Source organism: Magnolia sinica, chromosome 14 (assembly GCF_029962835.1).
Source record: "Magnolia sinica isolate HGM2019 chromosome 14, MsV1, whole genome shotgun sequence".
Taxonomy (NCBI): domain Eukaryota; kingdom Viridiplantae; phylum Streptophyta; class Magnoliopsida; order Magnoliales; family Magnoliaceae; genus Magnolia; species Magnolia sinica.
In genome coordinates, this window is record NC_080586.1 from 20,169,274 (window position 1) to 20,188,807 (window position 19,534).

The 19,534-nt window shown below is 40.5% G+C and overlaps 1 protein-coding gene across 2 annotated transcripts; it reads left to right on the forward strand.

The window, feature by feature from the left end:
* The first annotated feature begins 5,371 nt into the window (after positions 1-5,371).
* On the forward strand, positions 5,372-19,167 carry LOC131225640 (BTB/POZ domain-containing protein At1g03010-like). 2 transcript variants are annotated; one of them, XM_058221204.1, is made up of 4 exons: positions 5,372-5,591; positions 15,267-15,333; positions 16,243-17,433; positions 18,488-19,167. In XM_058221204.1, exons 1-4 carry the CDS (start codon positions 5,500-5,502, stop codon positions 18,998-19,000), a joined length of 1,863 nt encoding a protein of 620 aa, XP_058077187.1. In that variant the 5' UTR covers positions 5,372-5,499; the 3' UTR covers positions 19,001-19,167. The 2 variants fall into 2 exon arrangements, with proteins under 2 accessions (XP_058077187.1, XP_058077188.1); XM_058221205.1 differs by lacking the exon at positions 5,372-5,591 and adding an exon at positions 15,004-15,181.
* Positions 19,168-19,534: the final 367 nt, after the last annotated feature.

Below are 19,534 nucleotides of genomic sequence, written 5' to 3' on the forward strand. Positions count from 1 at the left end.
TTCCGGTCCTTCCGAAACCCTTTCCTCTTTCGAAAATGGCAGTGGATTAGCTTTGAGTAGAGAGATTCGCAACTGAAATGATGTCACTAAGTTTTGTGGACCCCATTAAGATGTATGTGTTGTATCCACACTGCGCATCTTTTTGGAGAGATCATTTTAGTGCATGGTACAAAGAATGAGGCATATCTAAAGCTCGAGTCGACCCCACCACAGAAAAAAGTGGAGACGATGATGCCCACTGTTGAAACCTTCCTAGGGCCCATCATAAGGTTTATTTGAGATCTAACCTGTTAATAAGTTAACAAAGACATGAATGATGGGAAAGCATAAATACAAGCTTGATCGGAAACTTTTGTGGCCCCCTTTTGTTTTTAATGGTGGGCATTCAATCCCCACTATTTTTTGTGGTGGGTCCACTAGAGCTTTGGATTTGCCTCATTCCTTGGCTCATGCCCTAAATAGATCTCTTCTAAATGATGGATGGTGTGGATACAACACATACATTATGTTGGGCCGGCCCACAATTGTGATGGACGGACGGGATTTTCTACTAAAGCCTTTCGCAGGAAGTTCCTGCACAAGGATGCTGGATGTGGCCCACCTTTATGTTTTGGAGAAATCAACTCCATCCATTCATTTTTTTAGGTCATTTTAGAACATGCAACCAAAAATTAAGTGGATTCAAAACTCAAGTGGGTCACATGAGAGGGAAAATTGGGGAAATAAATTTCTACCGTTGAAGCCTTCCTGGGCTTCACCTTGATGTTTATATGTCATCCAAACCGTTTATAAGGCCATTACCACTTGGATGAATTGAAAACATGAAAAAATTAGCATGATACAAAACATTTATGGCCAAAAGAATATTCCAATGGTGCTCACTAAATCTCATATGTTTCCTCTCGTGTGGCCCACTTGAGTTTTGGATCCACCTAATTTTTTAGCAAATGTCCTAAAATGTCTTCTAAAATAGAGTGGATGGGGTTGATTTCTCAAATACATGGAGGTAAACCCCACCGAGCATCCTTGTGCATGAACAAGACGCATGTGGGTACGTGTCTTGCGAAGAAGACAAGCGCCTGACTCTCCTCAAGCTCCGAGTCGTATGAACGGTCTAAAGGAGAGCAAAATGGCCCCCAAAATAATGTATTTATCATATCCATACCGTTCATCCATTTTCCAAGATCATTTTAGAGTAGGAGCCCAAAAATGAGTCATATCCAAAGCTCAAGTGGACCACACCAAAAATATAAATGGGGACAATGATTCTCACCGTTAAAACATTCACAGGAACCACCATAACATTTATTTTCCATCCAATCTGTTCATAAGGTCACACAGACCTAGATGAAGAGGAAAAACAAATATCATACTGATCCAAACCTTCATTGACCCCAAAAGGGTTTCAATGGTAGCCGTTCAATTCCCCACTACTTTTTACAGTGTGGTCCACTTGATCTTTGAATTTGTCTTATTTTTTGGCTCAAGCCTTATGACGAGCTCGCCAAATGGATGGACAATTTTGATATAACATATACCTCATTATGGGAACCACAAAACTTGGTGATGTGATGTCAACACACTAGCCACATTGGTGGTGTGCTACAAAGCCAATCCCCTTCATGTTGCATGGGGTTAGCTCGAGACAAATGCTCTTATTACGGGCTTTGTGGGGTCCACTTGATGTATTTGTTTTATCTAATCTGTCCATTCATTCTGGAAGATCATTTTAGGTCATTAGTCTAAAAAACGAGATCGTTTTAAGGCTCAAGTGGACCACACCACAGAAGGTCTGGATTAAGGGAAAATAGAAAGATAATCTTGATCCACAACTTTTGCTACCTGGATTAAGGGAAAATACAAAGATCATCTTGATCCATAACTTTTGTGGCCCATAAAAAGTTTTTAATGGTCATTCATCATTGTTTCTAGTGGTATGGTCCACATGAGATTTAGATCTTCTTCAAGTTTGGAATCATGCCCTAAAATGAGATGGGAAAACAGATAGATGGCATGGATATAAAAAAGTACATTAAGGTGGGCCCCACATGTTAGAGTAACACTCACTAAGGCCCCACCATGATGTATGTGTTTTAATATCTTTTGCTTTTGAATGCATTGGTTGTATCTTTCATCTTGATACATTTATAAATGTTATGCATCATTTTTTAATATAGTTGTTTTAGTTTAATTGAACAGTGCATAGCTTAGGACCTTATACAAAGGAAACATATTATGTGCACTTTTTTTTTGAAAATTTATTATTTAAAAGTGTGTATTAAGTTTTTTTTTTTTTTTAATAATCTCTGAAGTTTCATTGAAAAATTCAACCATTTTCCCAATATTTTCCTATGTTTCCCAAAAGGTGCGATAAATTAAGCGATACAAACGATATATCCCGTGTGATAATCAATACGTATTTATATCCTTAGGGTGCGATACATTGTGCGATACCAATATTTCGAACACTGATTACAATTAGTAGATTACTGCTACTCCTAATGTAAGATTATGCAACTGGTTATAGTAAGGGATGTAAAAGATAGATTATGCTAAGAAACATAGGATAATTGATAGATTTGATTTGTTTGATTGGGTGGGTATGAGACACATTGCTTTGTTGAGCTCCTTTGTTATTTATAAGCTTCTCTAAAACAATCATATGAATGATTCTTCCCACGTTCAATCGGTTACAACAACCACTTCAGTACTATTATAGTTTTCCAAATTCAGCCTTACAGGTTCTTTATTCTCTTCTTGACATTTGTTCTAGTAACCGCTCTTCTTGTTCAATCACGTTCTACTTCTGATTTTTCGACCACATTCCATTAACTGTTATTTTTGCCAAAAATCTCAAATATCTTAGTAAATTTCATCCATATTTTATAATACTCTTGCAATGACATATGTCCATTCCTAACGGGCTCTCTCACAATAGATATATATATATATATATATATATATATATGGTAAAATAATGAGCTCAAAAATAAAACAATCCAAAACTCAAGCGAGCCATTTTATTTGGAACTATGGGAAGAGGCCATGAAAGTCTTGGATCAAACTGTATTTGTGCTTTTCCTTCTTCGAGGTGTGCGAGGTTATTTTTTTTTAAATTTTTTTTCACATGCACTTACACCACTGTAGATTTTTTCACCGCAGTGGGTACTTGAGCCTATGAACTTGTGTTGAAACTATGGTAAATATACCTATGAAACATGTGTTAGGAGCCATACGTGTGAGATGGCAAATAAACATCACATTAGGGTGCTTAAGAAAAGGTTGGATGGTAAATAAACATCACATTAGGCTCCGAAAAGGTATCAATGAAAGGCATCGTTATTCTTACAATTTCCCGTAGTGTGGCCCACTTTAGCGTTGGACATGCCTTATTTTGCCACTCATGTCCCAAGATGAACTGACAAAATGGATGGACCGTGTGGAGCCCCACAGATCTTGGGTCACTTTGTGCCACCAGGGATAACTCTAGTGGTGATTGCTGCAGGCAATCCCCTTCCAGAAAATATATGGACTGTACTCTCCACCATACACGTCATATGTATATAACAATCTAGACCGTTCAAAATGTGGGTGAAGTGAGGATAATCCTAACTATCTGGATTTCAGTTTGATTGAATTTGGTTTATTGATAACGTCTCTTAACAATCGTCCATTCATGTTCAGTAATGAGATATTTAGCACTGTTTAATCAGGGCATGGGCCACTTACCATGAGATATGTAATTGTATGGTCTAGATCGACTTGATCCATGCCATGTAGATAATGTGCATGAGTATGATCTATAAGCAGAGCATGGGCCAACTACGGTCAGATATGTAATTGTACAGTCTGGATCGACTTGATCCATGCCACGTAGATAATGCTCATGAGTATGATTTACAAGTATCATATCATTCCGAAGGATTATACGGTCAATTCCCGCTAGTATCAGGTTGATCCATTCATCAGGTGTGCAACTTAAATACGAGAAGAATGGACGGATAGAAATGGTTCTTATTCAGCGCACACACGTGTCCAACTGATGAGTCTACCAGCCTGCCATCTGAGTCAGGGCATGTCCCCGACCTGAAGAACGGTCCAAATCTGTCACACGTGTGCCTTAAAGAAAACCCTAAATTAGCTTGGTGTGAATCTCCTAACCATGTCTCCTTTTGGGTTTTTGGGCCACATGTGGGGCCCACCTGATGAGCGTCCTCATATTTCACACGTGTGCCACTGCCACGTGTGCCTGATACTCCAGCAGCCTCAGCAGCGCTCCATTCTATATGGAGACAGCTTTCAGTGGTCATGATTACAACCCCTAAAAGCTCTACAGGCTTCAGGATTCCTGCAACCGAAATCAAATTAAAAGTGGCCCACTTCCACCGAAAAGAGGATTGGAGCTGCATTTTCTGACTTAGGTCATCACTAATGTAAGAACCCAAATCTAGTAGCCAGCGGGACCACTCGAAACCGTAGTGTCCCATGGTCCACAACCGCACATGGGGCCCATATTAGTGATCGGGACCACTCAGCTGCTGACCACCGTAATGGATGGTCCGTTATGCAAAAGATATTAGCCAACCATCAATCCATTCATATGACTTCAGACATGGACAACCAACGGTTGGCGTTTTTAGATTCAACCTATCTTTTTAAGGAATGGTAGGGCCCACACTTTCATCCGTTCAGAATTTATTTTCTCACTGTAGGCCATCCATGGACGGTACGGATTATGGATAGTGAGCCTCATGGGGTGAATAATAGAGTGTCTTGATGACTAATGATGGTGCTGCGGACTATCAATCTTTTTCTCTTAATTATAATCAAAAGCACATCAAAGCATGAAAGCATCTCCCTTAATTCTCCTACACTAATCAGGCTCTTTATTAAGCTACTTTTTCAGCCCACATTGTTTATATGATACCTTGTATTGCAGCCGTTGGATCTTGAATAATATTTCAAAGATCCAAACCGTTTATATGATGGGACTCACCGTAAATGTTGGACACCCCAAAAATCTCAAAGATTGTAATAATTCAAACTTTAATTATTCAACTTTTTCCTTTGAAAATGGACCATCACCTCAAGCGGTGTTTTATGGGACATATATCAGAAGCATAATATTCTTCAATCTTGACAATTTTCTCAATATCCACCATCAGCTACCCATCTCGTCATATCAACGGTTTAGATTACTGAAATAACTACAAATCCAACGGCTGTAGTCTGGATGTACACTATAACTATAAGTAGGAGGTATTGTAGCAAACCCACTGAAAATGTGACAAGAAGACTCCAAGCTTTCAAGGAGAGCTTTAATCAGCCCACAAATCTTCATTTATTTACACATTCTACCACTCTTTCCTTTGATGAAAATGGCTTAGATTTGAGAGAGAGAGAGAGAGAGAGAGAGAGAGAGAGAGATTCTACCACTCCTTAAATGAAAATGGCTTAGATTTTAGAGAGAGAGAGAGAGAGAGAGAGAGAGAGAGAGAGATGGGTGTGGCTACGGTGAGTGAATTGAAGCCGAGTGTTTCGGGGAAGAGATCGTTTCGGCCGAGTTCAAGCGCCCGACACGCTACGGAATGGTATGTATACATTTCATGGGAAATGCTGATCCAGTAGAGTCATGTGGTAGGGAGATTCATTGATCAGGACTGTCCATCCTTCTGGCCGTACTGTGGATGGCATATGGTTCAAAAATCAGCATCATCCAATTTGGTGGCCCTCAAAGAAATGGCAAAAAAGATGAATTCTCAACGGACGAGATTCAGTTCGAAGAAGCGTTTAAACGAAAGGATACAATTGTCCGCAGCTGCCTTTTTAAGAATCATAGGCCATCCATTATATGGCCAACTAAATGGACGGTTCTGATTCATACATCCCCTTACCATCTGTATCACCGAGTGATGCATCACTTCCCTGTATTTCTTAGAAGCCGCATTTCTTTTTCTTTTTTTCTCATTTCTTTTGGTGGGGACTAACATGCGCCTAGAGTGTTTGATGTTTGATTACCCGGCTAATGTAATTTGAACTCGACAAATCTCGAGTTTTGGTCACAGATGGGTGGCGCCGGTTATCATATTGCGAGGGCGCACGTTAGAAGTCACCGTCAATAGATATTCTTTGGGTTTTTCTGCTAAGTTTGGCTTTGCATTGGACGCGGATTGCGTATTGAGTAACACTCCGTGGGTTCCACCGTGATGCATGTCTCTTATCCAAGCCGTCCATCCGTTTTAACAGCTCATTTTAGCGGACGAGAAAAAAATCGAAGCATATTCAACTCTAAAATCGACCACACCACAGGAAACAGTAGGGATTGAACGTGTACCGTTGAAAACTTCTTAGGGGTCACAAAAGTTTTGGATCGAACTGATATTAGTGTTTTCCGTTCATCCATCTCTATGTGACCTTATGAACAGTTTGGATGACAAATAAAAATCAATGTGGGCCCTAGCAAGGTTTCAACAGTGGACGTCATTATCCCCACTATTTTCTGTTTGTGGTCCACTTGATCTTAGGATATGTTTATTTCTTAAATCATACTGAAAATGAGCTAATAAAACAGATGGACGGCTTGGATAAGACACATACATGACAGTGGGCCCCCACAGAGTTTACTGAGTACGCTATAGCGTACAGAGTTACTCAGTACGCAATCCGCCTCCCTTTGCATTATCGCGAAGAAATTCGGTTAATTGAGAATTGTTCGCATACAAGATACAGTGCTTTATTTCCCACCAAAGTGTCATCTGGGTAGAAAATCTGTGCCGTGAAAAAGGTGGGCAACACCATAAAGATCAGATAGGAGAAATTTTGGATTATTCCACTGGTTAATTTGTACACACCCATATTTAGAGTTAGGTCATCGTCTTGATTTTATTTGGAAGTGATCTTTAGAGCATGGCCAGAATTTTTCACGGCTACAGACACCTGAGACACTGTTGTGAAATAAACCTCTGTATGTGCAAGTTCATGTAATTTTATGTGAACATTTCTCGGGTTAATTGATATTTTCACGTTCAATGCTTTCTTTCTGTGCTGTTTAATGTGGTGTGGTCCACTTGAATTTTTGATCTTTCTTTTTTCTACTCGACTCGAACTCGACTCAACTCGAAGCTCGAACTCGAGCTCGACTCGGCTCGATTAATAAATATATTAAATATTATTTTATATATATATATATATATATATATATATATATATATATATATATATATATATATATATATAAGTTTGAAGTTTAAACTTAAAAATAAAAAAATAAAAAATAAACCCTAGAGTCTTTACCCGACACGCACCCCTTTTCCTTTCCCTTTCTTCTCTTTCTCAGCTGCTAGCCGCACGCCCGCCCGACCACCACCACCGGTTTTCATTTCACTCCACAATAGAATGATTTCAAAATCAATGTGGGCCCTAGCAAGGTTTCAACAGTGGACGTCATTATCCCCACTATTTTCTGTTTGTGGTCCACTTGATCTTAGGATATGTTTATTTCTTAAATCATACTGAAAATGAGCTAATAAAACAGATGGACGGCTTGGATAAGACACATACATGACAGTGGGCCCCCACAGAGTTTACTGAGTACGCTATAGCGTACAGAGTTACTCAGTACGCAATCCGCCTCCCTTTGCATTATCGCGAAGAAATTCGGTTAATTGAGAATTGTTCGCATACAAGATACAGTGCTTTATTTCCCACCAAAGTGTCATCTGGGTAGAAAATCTGTGCCGTGAAAAAGGTGGGCAACACCATAAAGATCAGATAGGAGAAATTTTGGATTATTCCACTGGTTAATTTGTACACACCCATATTTAGAGTTAGGTCATCGTCTTGATTTTATTTGGAAGTGATCTTTAGAGCATGGCCAGAATTTTTCACGGCTACAGACACCTGAGACACTGTTGTGAAATAAACCTCTGTATGTGCAAGTTCATGTAATTTTATGTGAACATTTCTCGGGTTAATTGATATTTTCACGTTCAATGCTTTCTTTCTGTGCTGTTTAATGTGGTGTGGTCCACTTGAATTTTTGATCTTTCTTTTTTCTTGGTATAATTCCTAATGTGATATGATGAAGCTGATGAACGGATTGGATGTCGAAAGTATATTGTGGTGGGCCTCACAGAGCTTATGGTCGCAGGGCCTGTGATCGGGGTAACATGAAATTCGTGTCCTTGCTCTGAGTATATCCCGGTCCTTCGGGTCCATATTCCGGTCCTTCCAGGCCAGACCCGAAAAGCAAACCATTGGACTTGATAGCCTTTGAATCCGGGTCATCTTCCGATGATCTGAATCATTTAAACGATGCGTCTGGCTTTTATGGTAGACAGACAACAAATGAAATCTCTTAATTGGCATATTTTAACTTGGGTGTACATCGAGTCGAACTGAGTCGAGCTGGCCTAGGCTCGACCACTAGCTGATCCAGCTCGAACTCAGCTTGGCTCGGTTAGCTGCTTGGGCCAGTTCGAGCTAAATTTGCTTGTACAACATTTTTACAAATACTTGGATCATATCTTCAAAATTTCACTGTAGGTAAAACAACAATATTTTAAGGTATTTTATCAAACACCTTCTAAGCAACATTAGAAAAAAAAAAGAAAAAAAAAAAGATTATTGATTTTATATAGGTACCTTTCTTGCCATCGGCCACACTTTGTTGAGTCATTTCATCAAACACTTGGTGAGCAACATCAATATCAAAGTAACAGAGTCATTGAATTAGTTCAGTCCGTGTTCTATTCAAGTTGGATTCAATTCGAGTCGAGTCGAGCTAGACCAGCTCAAACTCACTTTCGAGCTCAAAAAATCAGCTTGACTCGGCTTGAACTCAGCTCCGAACCAAGTTGAATCGGGCTTTTTCAAGTCGAGTTGAGCGAGCTAGCTGAGCTAGCTCGATTCGTGTACACCCCTAATTTTAACCCTCAGGTAATTATCTCTTTTGCTTTGAATATGAACAGTCAGAAGAACCTTTGTATAATCAACGGTTGAAATACTCTTTCTGAGTGTTTTTTTGTTTTTTTGTTTTTTTTGTTTTTTAATTTTCTGTCATCCTCCACCCAGGGGTGGACCTATCACATAAACAGTTTGGATCACGAGTTTTGCATGGTCTCGCGTAGGCAGACAGGCGCGAACTACCCCACCAGGTGGACTGCGTCCTACCCCCGCAGGTCTCTAGCCAGGGGAGTTTTGTGGGGGCAGGCCCACAGTAATGTATCTGTATATCCACTCCGTCTATCCATTCTCTCACGATGAAGTTGATCCAACGCCCAAGTGGACCACACCAAATAATAAACTTAAGTTATATTAAATGCACAGGGCATTAAATGCAAAAGTCATCTTTGGTGCGGTCTACTTGAGCGTTGGATATATCTAATTTTTTATGTTAAAATGACTTTTAACGTGAAATAAGGAATGGGCGATGGAGATATATAAATACATCACGATGATGAGCCCGCCCACATAACTATCCATCCATGGATAGAGACTAGGCAATGGTGCTGGCTAAAGACTGATGGTCCTATTAGGGTCTTCGTGGGGCTCAACCAAGATGTATATATTTTATTTATGCTGTTCATCTATTTTGGTGGATCATTTTAAACAATGAGCCCAAAAAGAAGATAGATTAGAGGCTGAAGTGAACCACACCACAGGAATCAGTGGGGATTGAAAATTCACAGTTGAAAACTACTAGAATGCACATCTGATATTTATTTTTTTCTTTCACACAATCTATGCGACCTTATGAACAGGTTGAATGCTAGGTAAACATCTCAACGAGCCCTAAGAAATTTTCAACGGTAGGAATTCAATCCCTACTACTTTATGTGGTGCCATTCACTTGAGCCTCTAGTCTACCTCTTAAGGGATTATAGCTTAAAATAATACTTTAAAGCGTGGATAAAACACGTACATCACAGTGGGCAAATAAATATCCTGACAGGACTGTTCATATGTAACTAAGTATAGTTAGGTGAGGGTGGTATCCACTCCACACAACAAATAAATATCCATTCTATTAGAATGATGATTTTTGACTGAGACACGTGCGCTGCTGTATGAGATAGGCTACATAAGCTGCACCTAAAAACTTTTAAACATTATAGGTATAGGCGCGTCTTCGAGGTAGGCACAGGATCCAACTAAATCCTGCCATTTCAGGTTACCACATGCATTGGTCGGTGGTAGGGTCCCTATGCAATCTGAGCTAAAACAGCTGATATTGACAGGGACGTGGATTGAGTGTTGCCATTGCTAGCACTGACGTAGTAGGTTTTGATTGGGCAGTGGTCCACTACCGAAACGTGATGTATGTTTGTGAGTTGTCAGACTTAATTTTATCTTTTATAGTGGACTGCTGTACAAATACAATCAAATTCTACGGCGGTGGGCAGTATCCAAGCCTCATGGCATTGATTGACATATATGACTTGTGATGTGATGTTCGTGAGAAATCCATGCTGCCCATTTAATTTGCCAGCTATTGTCAAGACATGAGGCTATGAACGAGGCAGGACGAAAATTGAAGTGGGCCACACCAGAGGAAATGAAACGGACTGGCTACTCCCCTGCCACAGGCCAATGGCTGATGGTCGATGCTAAGTGGCCCTACCATGATGTATGTGTTTCATCCATGCCTTACATCTATTTTTTTAGATCATTTTAGGGTATGAGACCATAAATGAGGTATATCCCATTCTCAAGTGGACCACATTACAGGAAACAGTGTTGAATGAATGTTAACCATTAAAAACTTTTTAAGGGTCATAAAAGTTTTAGATCAAGCTGATCTTTGTTTTTTCCCTTCATCTAGGTCTGTATGACCTAATTAACAGATTGGATGTCAAGTAAACAGTACAATGGGCCTTAGGAGGATTTTAACGTTGTATATCCAAACACTATTATTTTCATGTGTTGTGGTGCACGTGATATTTATATCCCTCTCATTTTTAAGATCAAGCCATAAAATTATCTATAAAAATGGATGAAACACATACATCATGGTGGGCCCACAGAGCACCTACCATCGGCCACCGGGCTAGTGGCAGGGGGAGTAGCCAATCCGTTTCGAGGAAATGGTGGGGAGGAAAATGCTGCAGTTGAAACCTTCCTTGGTTACACCCTTATCGGGACACATGAATGATTCAATGGTAGCCATTCAATCCCGACTGTTTCTTGTTATGCGGTCCACTTGAGTTTTGGAACTGCCTCATTTTTTGTCGCATGTCCTAAAATGATTTTGAAAAATGGATGGACGGAGGATTTCTCACTAATATCACGGTGGGCCAACTAGCTTCCTCATGCGGTCCGGGGTTGCAGACAAGCCGCTTACCCATGGATAGGAGCGGGCCTGTCGTACGGCTCCGATGGTAAGGTTTTACATTTTCTTTTGGGCCTTTCTTGGACTAGGCGGACTATGGCTTCACTTTAACGGTCCACTAGTTGGCTTATCTATGATCGCAGCCGTTCAAGATGTAGGTCCCACCTAATAGACCAAGGATATGATTTCCACAAAACGTCCTTCCACATGGTCCATTGATGATTGATGTAGAGTGGGTCATGGATAATTCCATGATTGAGAGGAACTTGAAAAAGGTTTGATCGGAGACGGAGGTGATCCGGACCGTAAGGACTCTTGTTTTTTTTTTTGGGTTAGCTTGTTAGTACACACCCATGTCAGTACACACACTCCATGTTAGCCACCCCCACTAGGGATTGATACCAAGACCCCAAGTGTTGAAACGAGGTATCTCAACTCAGTCCGCCAGTTGAGCTAAACGGAGGTATCTCACAAACCGAAATGAGTTATCGGATGTACCATATATGATTTTGGGTAGGACGAGCTACTTTAGCCACCCAAAATCATATATGGATCGCAATGGCTGGGCTGGGCATGCCGTAGCAGGTTGCGCAGGCCGAATCTGCGAGATTCCATCATAACGATGGTTGAAATCCCTATTTATTTTCATTTATACTATTTTTAGTAAGTTTTAGTTTGATTGTTACTCTTCCTTGGCTTTTAGGAGTTGTGTATGGTCCACCAAATCGGATATTATTTTAGGCCGAAAACCATGCTTACTAATAGGAATCACGAAAGTTTACTCTTCATAGTAAGTCCTAATTTCTAGGAGTTTTAGTTATAGTATGATTCCAAAACTTATTCCAAAGCTTAATTGTAAACTCGTTTATTTAGATTATCAATCAATTTAAGAATTTCTAGAAATTATTTTCTATGTTTATCGTGGATTTGAGGTATATCTGTGAGTAGTCCGGAGAAGTTCTATCCATACGAGGAAGACGTGCTCGACCTCTACACGTCATCACTGCATCAATGATGAGACTCGCCTTCAGAAATAGGACTTGCACCGTTCCCAATGGCCCAGCTACCGGACCACTAATCATATTTATTTCATTAGCGTTGGTTACTAGGCATCCATCCATGGGACGACACTCTTGATCCACCCTCCGATTGGTATGATCTGGACCTCTACCTCACAAACGGCTCTCCCGTTGAAGACCCCATTTCTAAGAATGCACTCACAGACACTTCCAACCGTTGGATTGTGGGGTTTGTCAAATGGGTATTCGGCTTTTTACCACCCATTTATAGTCCACGGTTCAGATGGTTTAGTTTCATTCAACCATATGCCTTTTAGACTGTGGCATCTCCAAGAGGAGGCCAATGGATAAACGGTGAAGATCATGCTGATATCATGTGGACCGTTGATGTGTGTTGGTCATCCCATCCGTGTATCAGGTGGGACCAACAATGTAAATCATTTTGCCAAAATCAGGTTAGGCCACACATATAAGAAAAATAATGGAAGGTCTAGATAAAACTTGCAAGTGTTTCTAGCCCATTTGAACTACCTGATAGTTGAACAGCCTGAGCTTTTAGCCAGATCATCTGATGGGTCCCACCCGATAAACGGATCAGATATCCTGCACATGTGTCAGGTCCACATCTTGCTACATTTGGGGCTAGCTAACATTCATATAGCATTAGGGGTGGCAATGGATCGCAAGGCCCAGCCCAGCCATTTAGATCAGGGCTTGGGTCCCCAAGCTTGGGCCGAGGCAGAACCTTGTTCTGAAAGTGGGGCTAGGCCAACAATGCTGAATAGCCGGCCCACACCGCGCCGGGCGGAGATTGGCCCTCGAGTGCAAAGGCAAAAGGGAGCTTGACTACAAGACCCACCTGTTGAACAGGGACGAAAGTCAGCCTTAGTGATCTGACGGTGCCGAGTGATCTAATCATCATGTTGATCACCATTACACAATAATGGACAATTTAAAGACACTTGCAAGGTCACACATGATCATGTTTCTATGATCAAAACCATTCATGTGATGGGCCTCATCATGGATGGAGGAGATATTAAAAAAAGTTGTTAGATTAGACTATTTCAAACCTTTGATTATTTCACTCTTTTCCTTGCATGGGCCATCCTGTAAGGCCAGGGCCAGGCCGGACTAGCTAGCCCGGTCCATTGCAACCCCTCTATAGCTAGAGCTGGGCATCGAGTTGAGTCAAACCAAGTTAGGGCTGACCCGACTCGATCCAGTTTTGAAATAGGCCTAACCCGAACTCGACTCAACTCAGTACCGAGTCCAACATGCCTGACCCAATTTGAGTCCAGGCCTAGCCTGGACTAATCCGGACTGATTCCAACCCGTTCAAAAGTACCAAGTCGGGTCAAGTTGGCACCGAATCGAATCGAGAGATGAGGGAGGGAGTGGAGAGGAGAGAGAGGGGAGGAGGAGGAGGAGGGTGATGGTTGTGGTGGGTGGCCGCCGGGCTTGGAAGAGCAGGAGGATGAGGGAGGGGGAGAGAGAATTTGGGATCGGGTTGAGTTTGGGGTCAGGTGTGGCGGGTAGGGCTAGAGATACTTAAAAATTGAGATTTTACACACACACACACACACACACACACACACACACACACACACACACACTCGAATCCAAGGTGAGTCGAGTTTCGGATCAAGTCAGGTGTGACTGGATCGAGTTTTGGGTCGAATCGGGTTGAGTTACTAGGTAACTCGGACTCGACTTGGTTTGAGTTCAGATTAGGCGAAGCCTATTCGGTTCGAACCGACTCACCCATTCGTTTCCAATCAAGGCAGGTCTAAATGAGTCTAATGAGTCAAGTCGTCCCGTGCCAGCTCTATCTATAGCATACATATTTCTACTTTTAGAAGATCAGCAACTTCATAACATAACTAAGAAAACAACGCCCAACTTCAATATGAGTCCATGTCACGACTGTCTAAACCTAATCTACCTCCTATGTGTGGGCCCCACTGCCTTCCCACAGCTGGTCTGATACATGTGGCTACTGTAGCAAGAAGGTGGGCCCCACAATCTGTCCTAATCTTGATTGGAATGCGTCGGTGGTGATTCTGACTGGTACCAAAATTCTGTGTGGTCCACTCGCATATTGTTCTTCCTCATTTATCTCCATCTTTATAGCATAAATTGCACTAGGGCCATGCTCTACCTACATTGGAAATTTCCACATAAAAGAGAAACGATACAGTGCCCTCAGATGACTCAAGTTACAGTGCTCCTATTAGATTCTGGACATCTGGAGAGCCCAATTGATTGATCTGGACCATCCATTAGGTCCACATATTTCATTAGCTACCATGAAAAATCACACCCATTGAATGATTCTAACCATCCAACAGTCTGTTAAATGGACAGCTATGATTCCATGAGTCTGTGACATCCAACCCGTCCAATAGGTTGGATCCATCATGAGGATCACCTTGAGCAAAAATCAACCACAGCCACTCATCGTGTGGACCACACTTGTGTTTTTCTATTTATCAATGGCTAGATATTTTTTCTTTGGTGTGGCCAACCTGATGAGTAGATGAGGCTGATATTTGCAATAAGTGATTCTTGTGGTGGGGGCCAACCTATTGCAAGGGTTGGAAATTATCCGCTGGACGGACTAAAATAAAACTATATATATATATAAAGAAGAAGAAGAAGAAGAAGATGACTCCGAATGTTTGAAATCTAACTGTAGAAGAAGTGGACCCCACCACACCAATGAAAACATAAAAGAAGGAAACCTGGTTCCGAGCTGATGTCCTGAGAACATTCGGCATTTTAGGTAGCTTTGCTTGGGTTTGCCAATAGGCTAACGGCATTAAATAAAAATGTAGGTTGAAGATTCAGTTCTCTCCACCTTGTTAGATTCTTAGCTTCTCCTCTCTCAAATTCTAATAAGTTTCTGATTGTTGCAGGCCACTCTCTGATGTTTCTAGCGATCTTACAGTCGAAGTTGGAGCCACGAAATTCTCACTACATAAGGTAAAAATAATACTATGATTGTTGACAATGAGCAAGTAGTTCCATCATTACCACTTCAAATCATTTCCATTGTCAGGGATTTTTTTCTTTCCATTGTTGGTGATTTTTTTTCTTTTTAAATCTCATTATGGGTATATATATATATATATATATATATATATATATATATATATATATATATATATATATATATATATATATATATATATGTTGGGAATTTTTGGTATTGAAGGAATTTCAAGGTAGATTAAGCATTTTGCTTTCCATGCTAGTTTGCCTATTTACAATACATATATTTCTGTTAATTTTCTCCTAATTATCTTAATCCTCAAGGCAATGGAATCCATAATAACATCCAAATTCTGGGGTTTTGGAAATACTTAGGATGGGTTCAATTTTAGAATTGATTTCCAGACAATGGTTTTCTATTGAAATGGAAATATGATTGAAACAAGGTATTCTGTAACGGTGGTGCAGTCTCTCTTTTTTATTGAAAGAAAAAAATGGAAAACCTGTATTAGCCCCATAACAGACCATCCACGTAACGGGCTGTCATGGGAGCTGTACCAATAGTTACGGATCATTTTTCTGCAACAGCTGTTATGAGCTTTATGATCACATACGTGTAACAGTTGCCACCATTACCCTTAAGTAACGGCATTTACAGCCTCATAATGGCCGTTACAGCACACCATGGATGAAAATGCAAATTCATTGAAATGGGTCATTTCCACAGACAACCATAATGTGGCCTTTCCATGGAGATGGTTTCTGCTCAAAGTTTTCAACACTCCCAAACAGGTCCTAAATGAGAACAACAGCATGTATTATCTGTGTATATGTTGGAAATGTATTCGTTGTTTTTGATTTCTATATCAGCCTTCTTATGATATACTGGTTCTTCTACAGTTCCCTTTGGTTTCTAGGAGCGGCAAGATCCGAAAACTGTTGTCTGAAGCAAAGGATACAAAACAGTCGAGGATAACTTTTCAAGCTTTCCCAGGTGGCCCGGAAGCGTTTGAGTTAGCCGCAAAGTTCTGTTACAGTATAGCCATTGATATCACACTCTTAAATGTAGCCATGCTGCGATGTGCGTCCCATTATCTCGAAATGACAGAGGAATATGCCGATAGGAACTTAGAAATCCTCACTGAGATCTATCTCAAAGAAACTGTTATCCCCAACATCTCCAACTCGATAATTGTTCTTCATCGTTGCGAAACTCTCTTACCCATCGCAGAAGAAATCAACATGGTTAGTAGACTTATCAATGGGATTGCATCGAATGCCTGTAAAGAGCAACTTACATCTGGCTTATCCAAACTCGAGCATAACCTACCTGTCAGAACCTCAACCATTGAAGCGGAGACTCCATCGGATTGGTGGGGTAAGAGCCTTACAGTTCTTAATCTTGATTTTTTCCAAAGAGTCCTATCCGCTGTAAAATCAAAGGGTCTAAATCAGGACATGATTGGCAAGATCTTGATAAACTACTCTCAGAATTCTCTTCAAGGTCTCATGGTTAGAGATGTCCAATCGGTTAAAGGAAGCTTCCTGGACTTGGAATTGCAAAAGAAACGGAGGGTGATTGTCGAAGCAATAGTTGGTTTACTACCTACCCAATCAAGGAAAAGTTTGGTACCAATCGCATTCCTTTCAAGTCTGTTGAAAACTGCTATAATGGGCTCCGCATCAGCCGCTTGCAGAGTGGATTTAGAGAGAAGAATTGGGTTGCAATTAGACCAAGCGATTCTCGAAGACATCCTGATTCCAGCAATCCCGCTCGGTAACAACCACCCGTTGTATGACACGGACTTAATTTCAAGGATCTTCTCCATTTTCTTGAACTTGGATGAGGAAGAAGATGACACAAATCATCTAAGGGATGAGAATGACATGAGCTTTGAGTATGACAGCCCAAGGTCTCCTAAACAAAGTGTAATTCTGAAGGTATCAAAGCTCTTGGACACTTATCTGGCAGAAATAGCAGTAGACGCGAACTTGATGCCAACAAAGTTCATTGCTCTAGCTGAGTTACTACCTGACCATGCCCGAGTTGTGAGTGATGGATTATACAGAGCCGTCGATATTTTCCTAAAGGTGGGATCCAATTCCTGTTGCATCACTTCATATCTAATTCAAATAACAATTGCTTTAGAAATTACAAGATATTATCATTGTTTCACCATCGTAGTTGTAAAACTCGATAAGCTACCTTGAAACTCAAATGAGTTGGCTACAACTCGGTTGAATTCTGAGTTGGGTTGTATTAAAAACTGGGTTTAACCATTTTCAAACTGAAAATGGGTCATTTAGTTGTGGGTGGTAGTACTTAATGATGCATACTTTTTATTTCCAGTTCTATATTCTAATGCTAATTCTTGAATTACACATGTTGACATGTCTGTGTATATAATTTTATATTATTTAAATATTTAGAAAAGTCTTCTGAGTTGACTCAGTGAGTCTTGGTGTTTATATGATCTGGCTGGAAGTTGAGTGAATTGGGTCTCAATTTTCCACTATTTGTTTCCAAGTTTTTTATATAAGAAATGATCAGATACAGCACATGTATCTGATACAGCACTTTCTCATTTTTCGAATATCCAATCTGTGCAAAAGGTGGGCCACACCATGATGATCACATGGTATGAAAATCAGGTCGATCCACTCACTGAGTGGGCCACACCTGTACCATGAGTCATTCCATCGGTTGTCATAGATTTTGATATTGTAACCCACCCAACCAGTTGATCAGCTTGATTTTCATAGTAAGCGATCATCGTGGTGTGTCCCACCTTTTGCATGGATTGGATATTTAATACATGACACATTGGCAGGAAAGAAATAAATGGCTGTATCAATATAACCAGTATCAGATCATTTCTGTTTTTCTATTCATAAGCTAATTCATGAATTGCATGTGATATGTTTTTGTGTGTGTGTGTGTGTGTGTGTGTGTGTGTGTCTATATATATATATATATATATATATATGAGTCCTCAAGTCAATCAGACAGCAACTGAGTCGAGTTGGGTTGAGGTTCTATACTATGATTTCCCTTTGGCTCATCAGACCAGCTTTGTTTATTTTTATATTTTATTATTTATTTATTGTGCTGTATCTAAGAAGTGCATTCTATTCCGACTAACAGGTTCATCCCAATATCAAGGATTCTGAACGCTACCGCCTCTGCAAAACCATTGACTGTCAAAAGCTATCCCAAGAAGCCTGCAGCCATGCAGCTCAGAATGAACGGCTACCAGTGCAAATGGCGGTCCAAGTTCTGTATTTTGAGCAGATACGGCTTCGAAACGCCATGAATGGAGGACATGCCCAGATCTTCTTTGGGTCCACCAACAGCCACTACCCACAACGTTCTAGCAGTGGAGCCGCCTCCCCAAGAGATAATTATGCATCGGTGAGGAGAGAAAATCGAGAGCTGAAGCTCGAAGTTGCAAGAATGAGGATGAGACTGACCGATTTAGAGAAAGACCATGTCTCAATGAAACAGGAGATGGTTAGAACAAATCCCGCCAACAAGTTACTCAGATCTTTCACTAGAAAACTAAGCAAACTCAATGCTCTATTCCGGGTAGAGTTTGGAAAATCTAGTTCAGAAGCTCGGTTGCTGTTTCAGAAGCGGAGGCGACACTCTGTTTCTTGAATCTATGAATGTATAAGAGTGTATAAATATCGTGATTGTGTTAAGTTATAGATAACCTAGAGACCCATCTTCGATTGAATTTCTATTATGGCTTCCATCGAAGAGTTGCAAAGGTACTCGATTGATCTAGTGTAGCAAATGAATGATTGTAGCCAGTGTTCATAGTATTGGTGTCGTTACATGTATCGTTGGCTGAGGATACGGAAAAACATGTTGATATCACCAATATTATCGCCAATACATGGAAATGTATCGCTAACTGAGGGAAACATTGGGGAAATATGGTGGAATTTTTCAATGAAATTTCAAGAGATGCTAAAATACACATTTGCATACTTAATTGCATACTTAAGAATCAAATAATTGCCAAAAAAAGACACATAATAAGTTTCCCTTTAATGAGGACCAAAATGCATGTAGGTTGACTTGGAGGACCTAAACGTGTGTAATGCTGACTCAGGGAAACATTGGGGAAGCATGGGAAAAAATGGTGGAATTTTTCAATGATACTTCGGGAGATGCTAAAATACACAT

Excerpts from the sequence above, each read along its gene's own strand:
- LOC131225640 (XM_058221204.1), top strand. The coding sequence starts at position 5,500 with ATGGGTGTGGCTACGGTGAGTGAATTGAAGCCGAGTGTTTCGGGGAAG. Across the intron at positions 5,592-15,266 it reads GCCCGACACGCTACGGAATG|GCCACTCTCTGATGTTTCTA; the intron begins GTATGTATACAT and ends TGATTGTTGCAG. Across the intron at positions 17,434-18,487 it reads CCGTCGATATTTTCCTAAAG|GTTCATCCCAATATCAAGGA; the intron begins GTGGGATCCAAT and ends TCCGACTAACAG.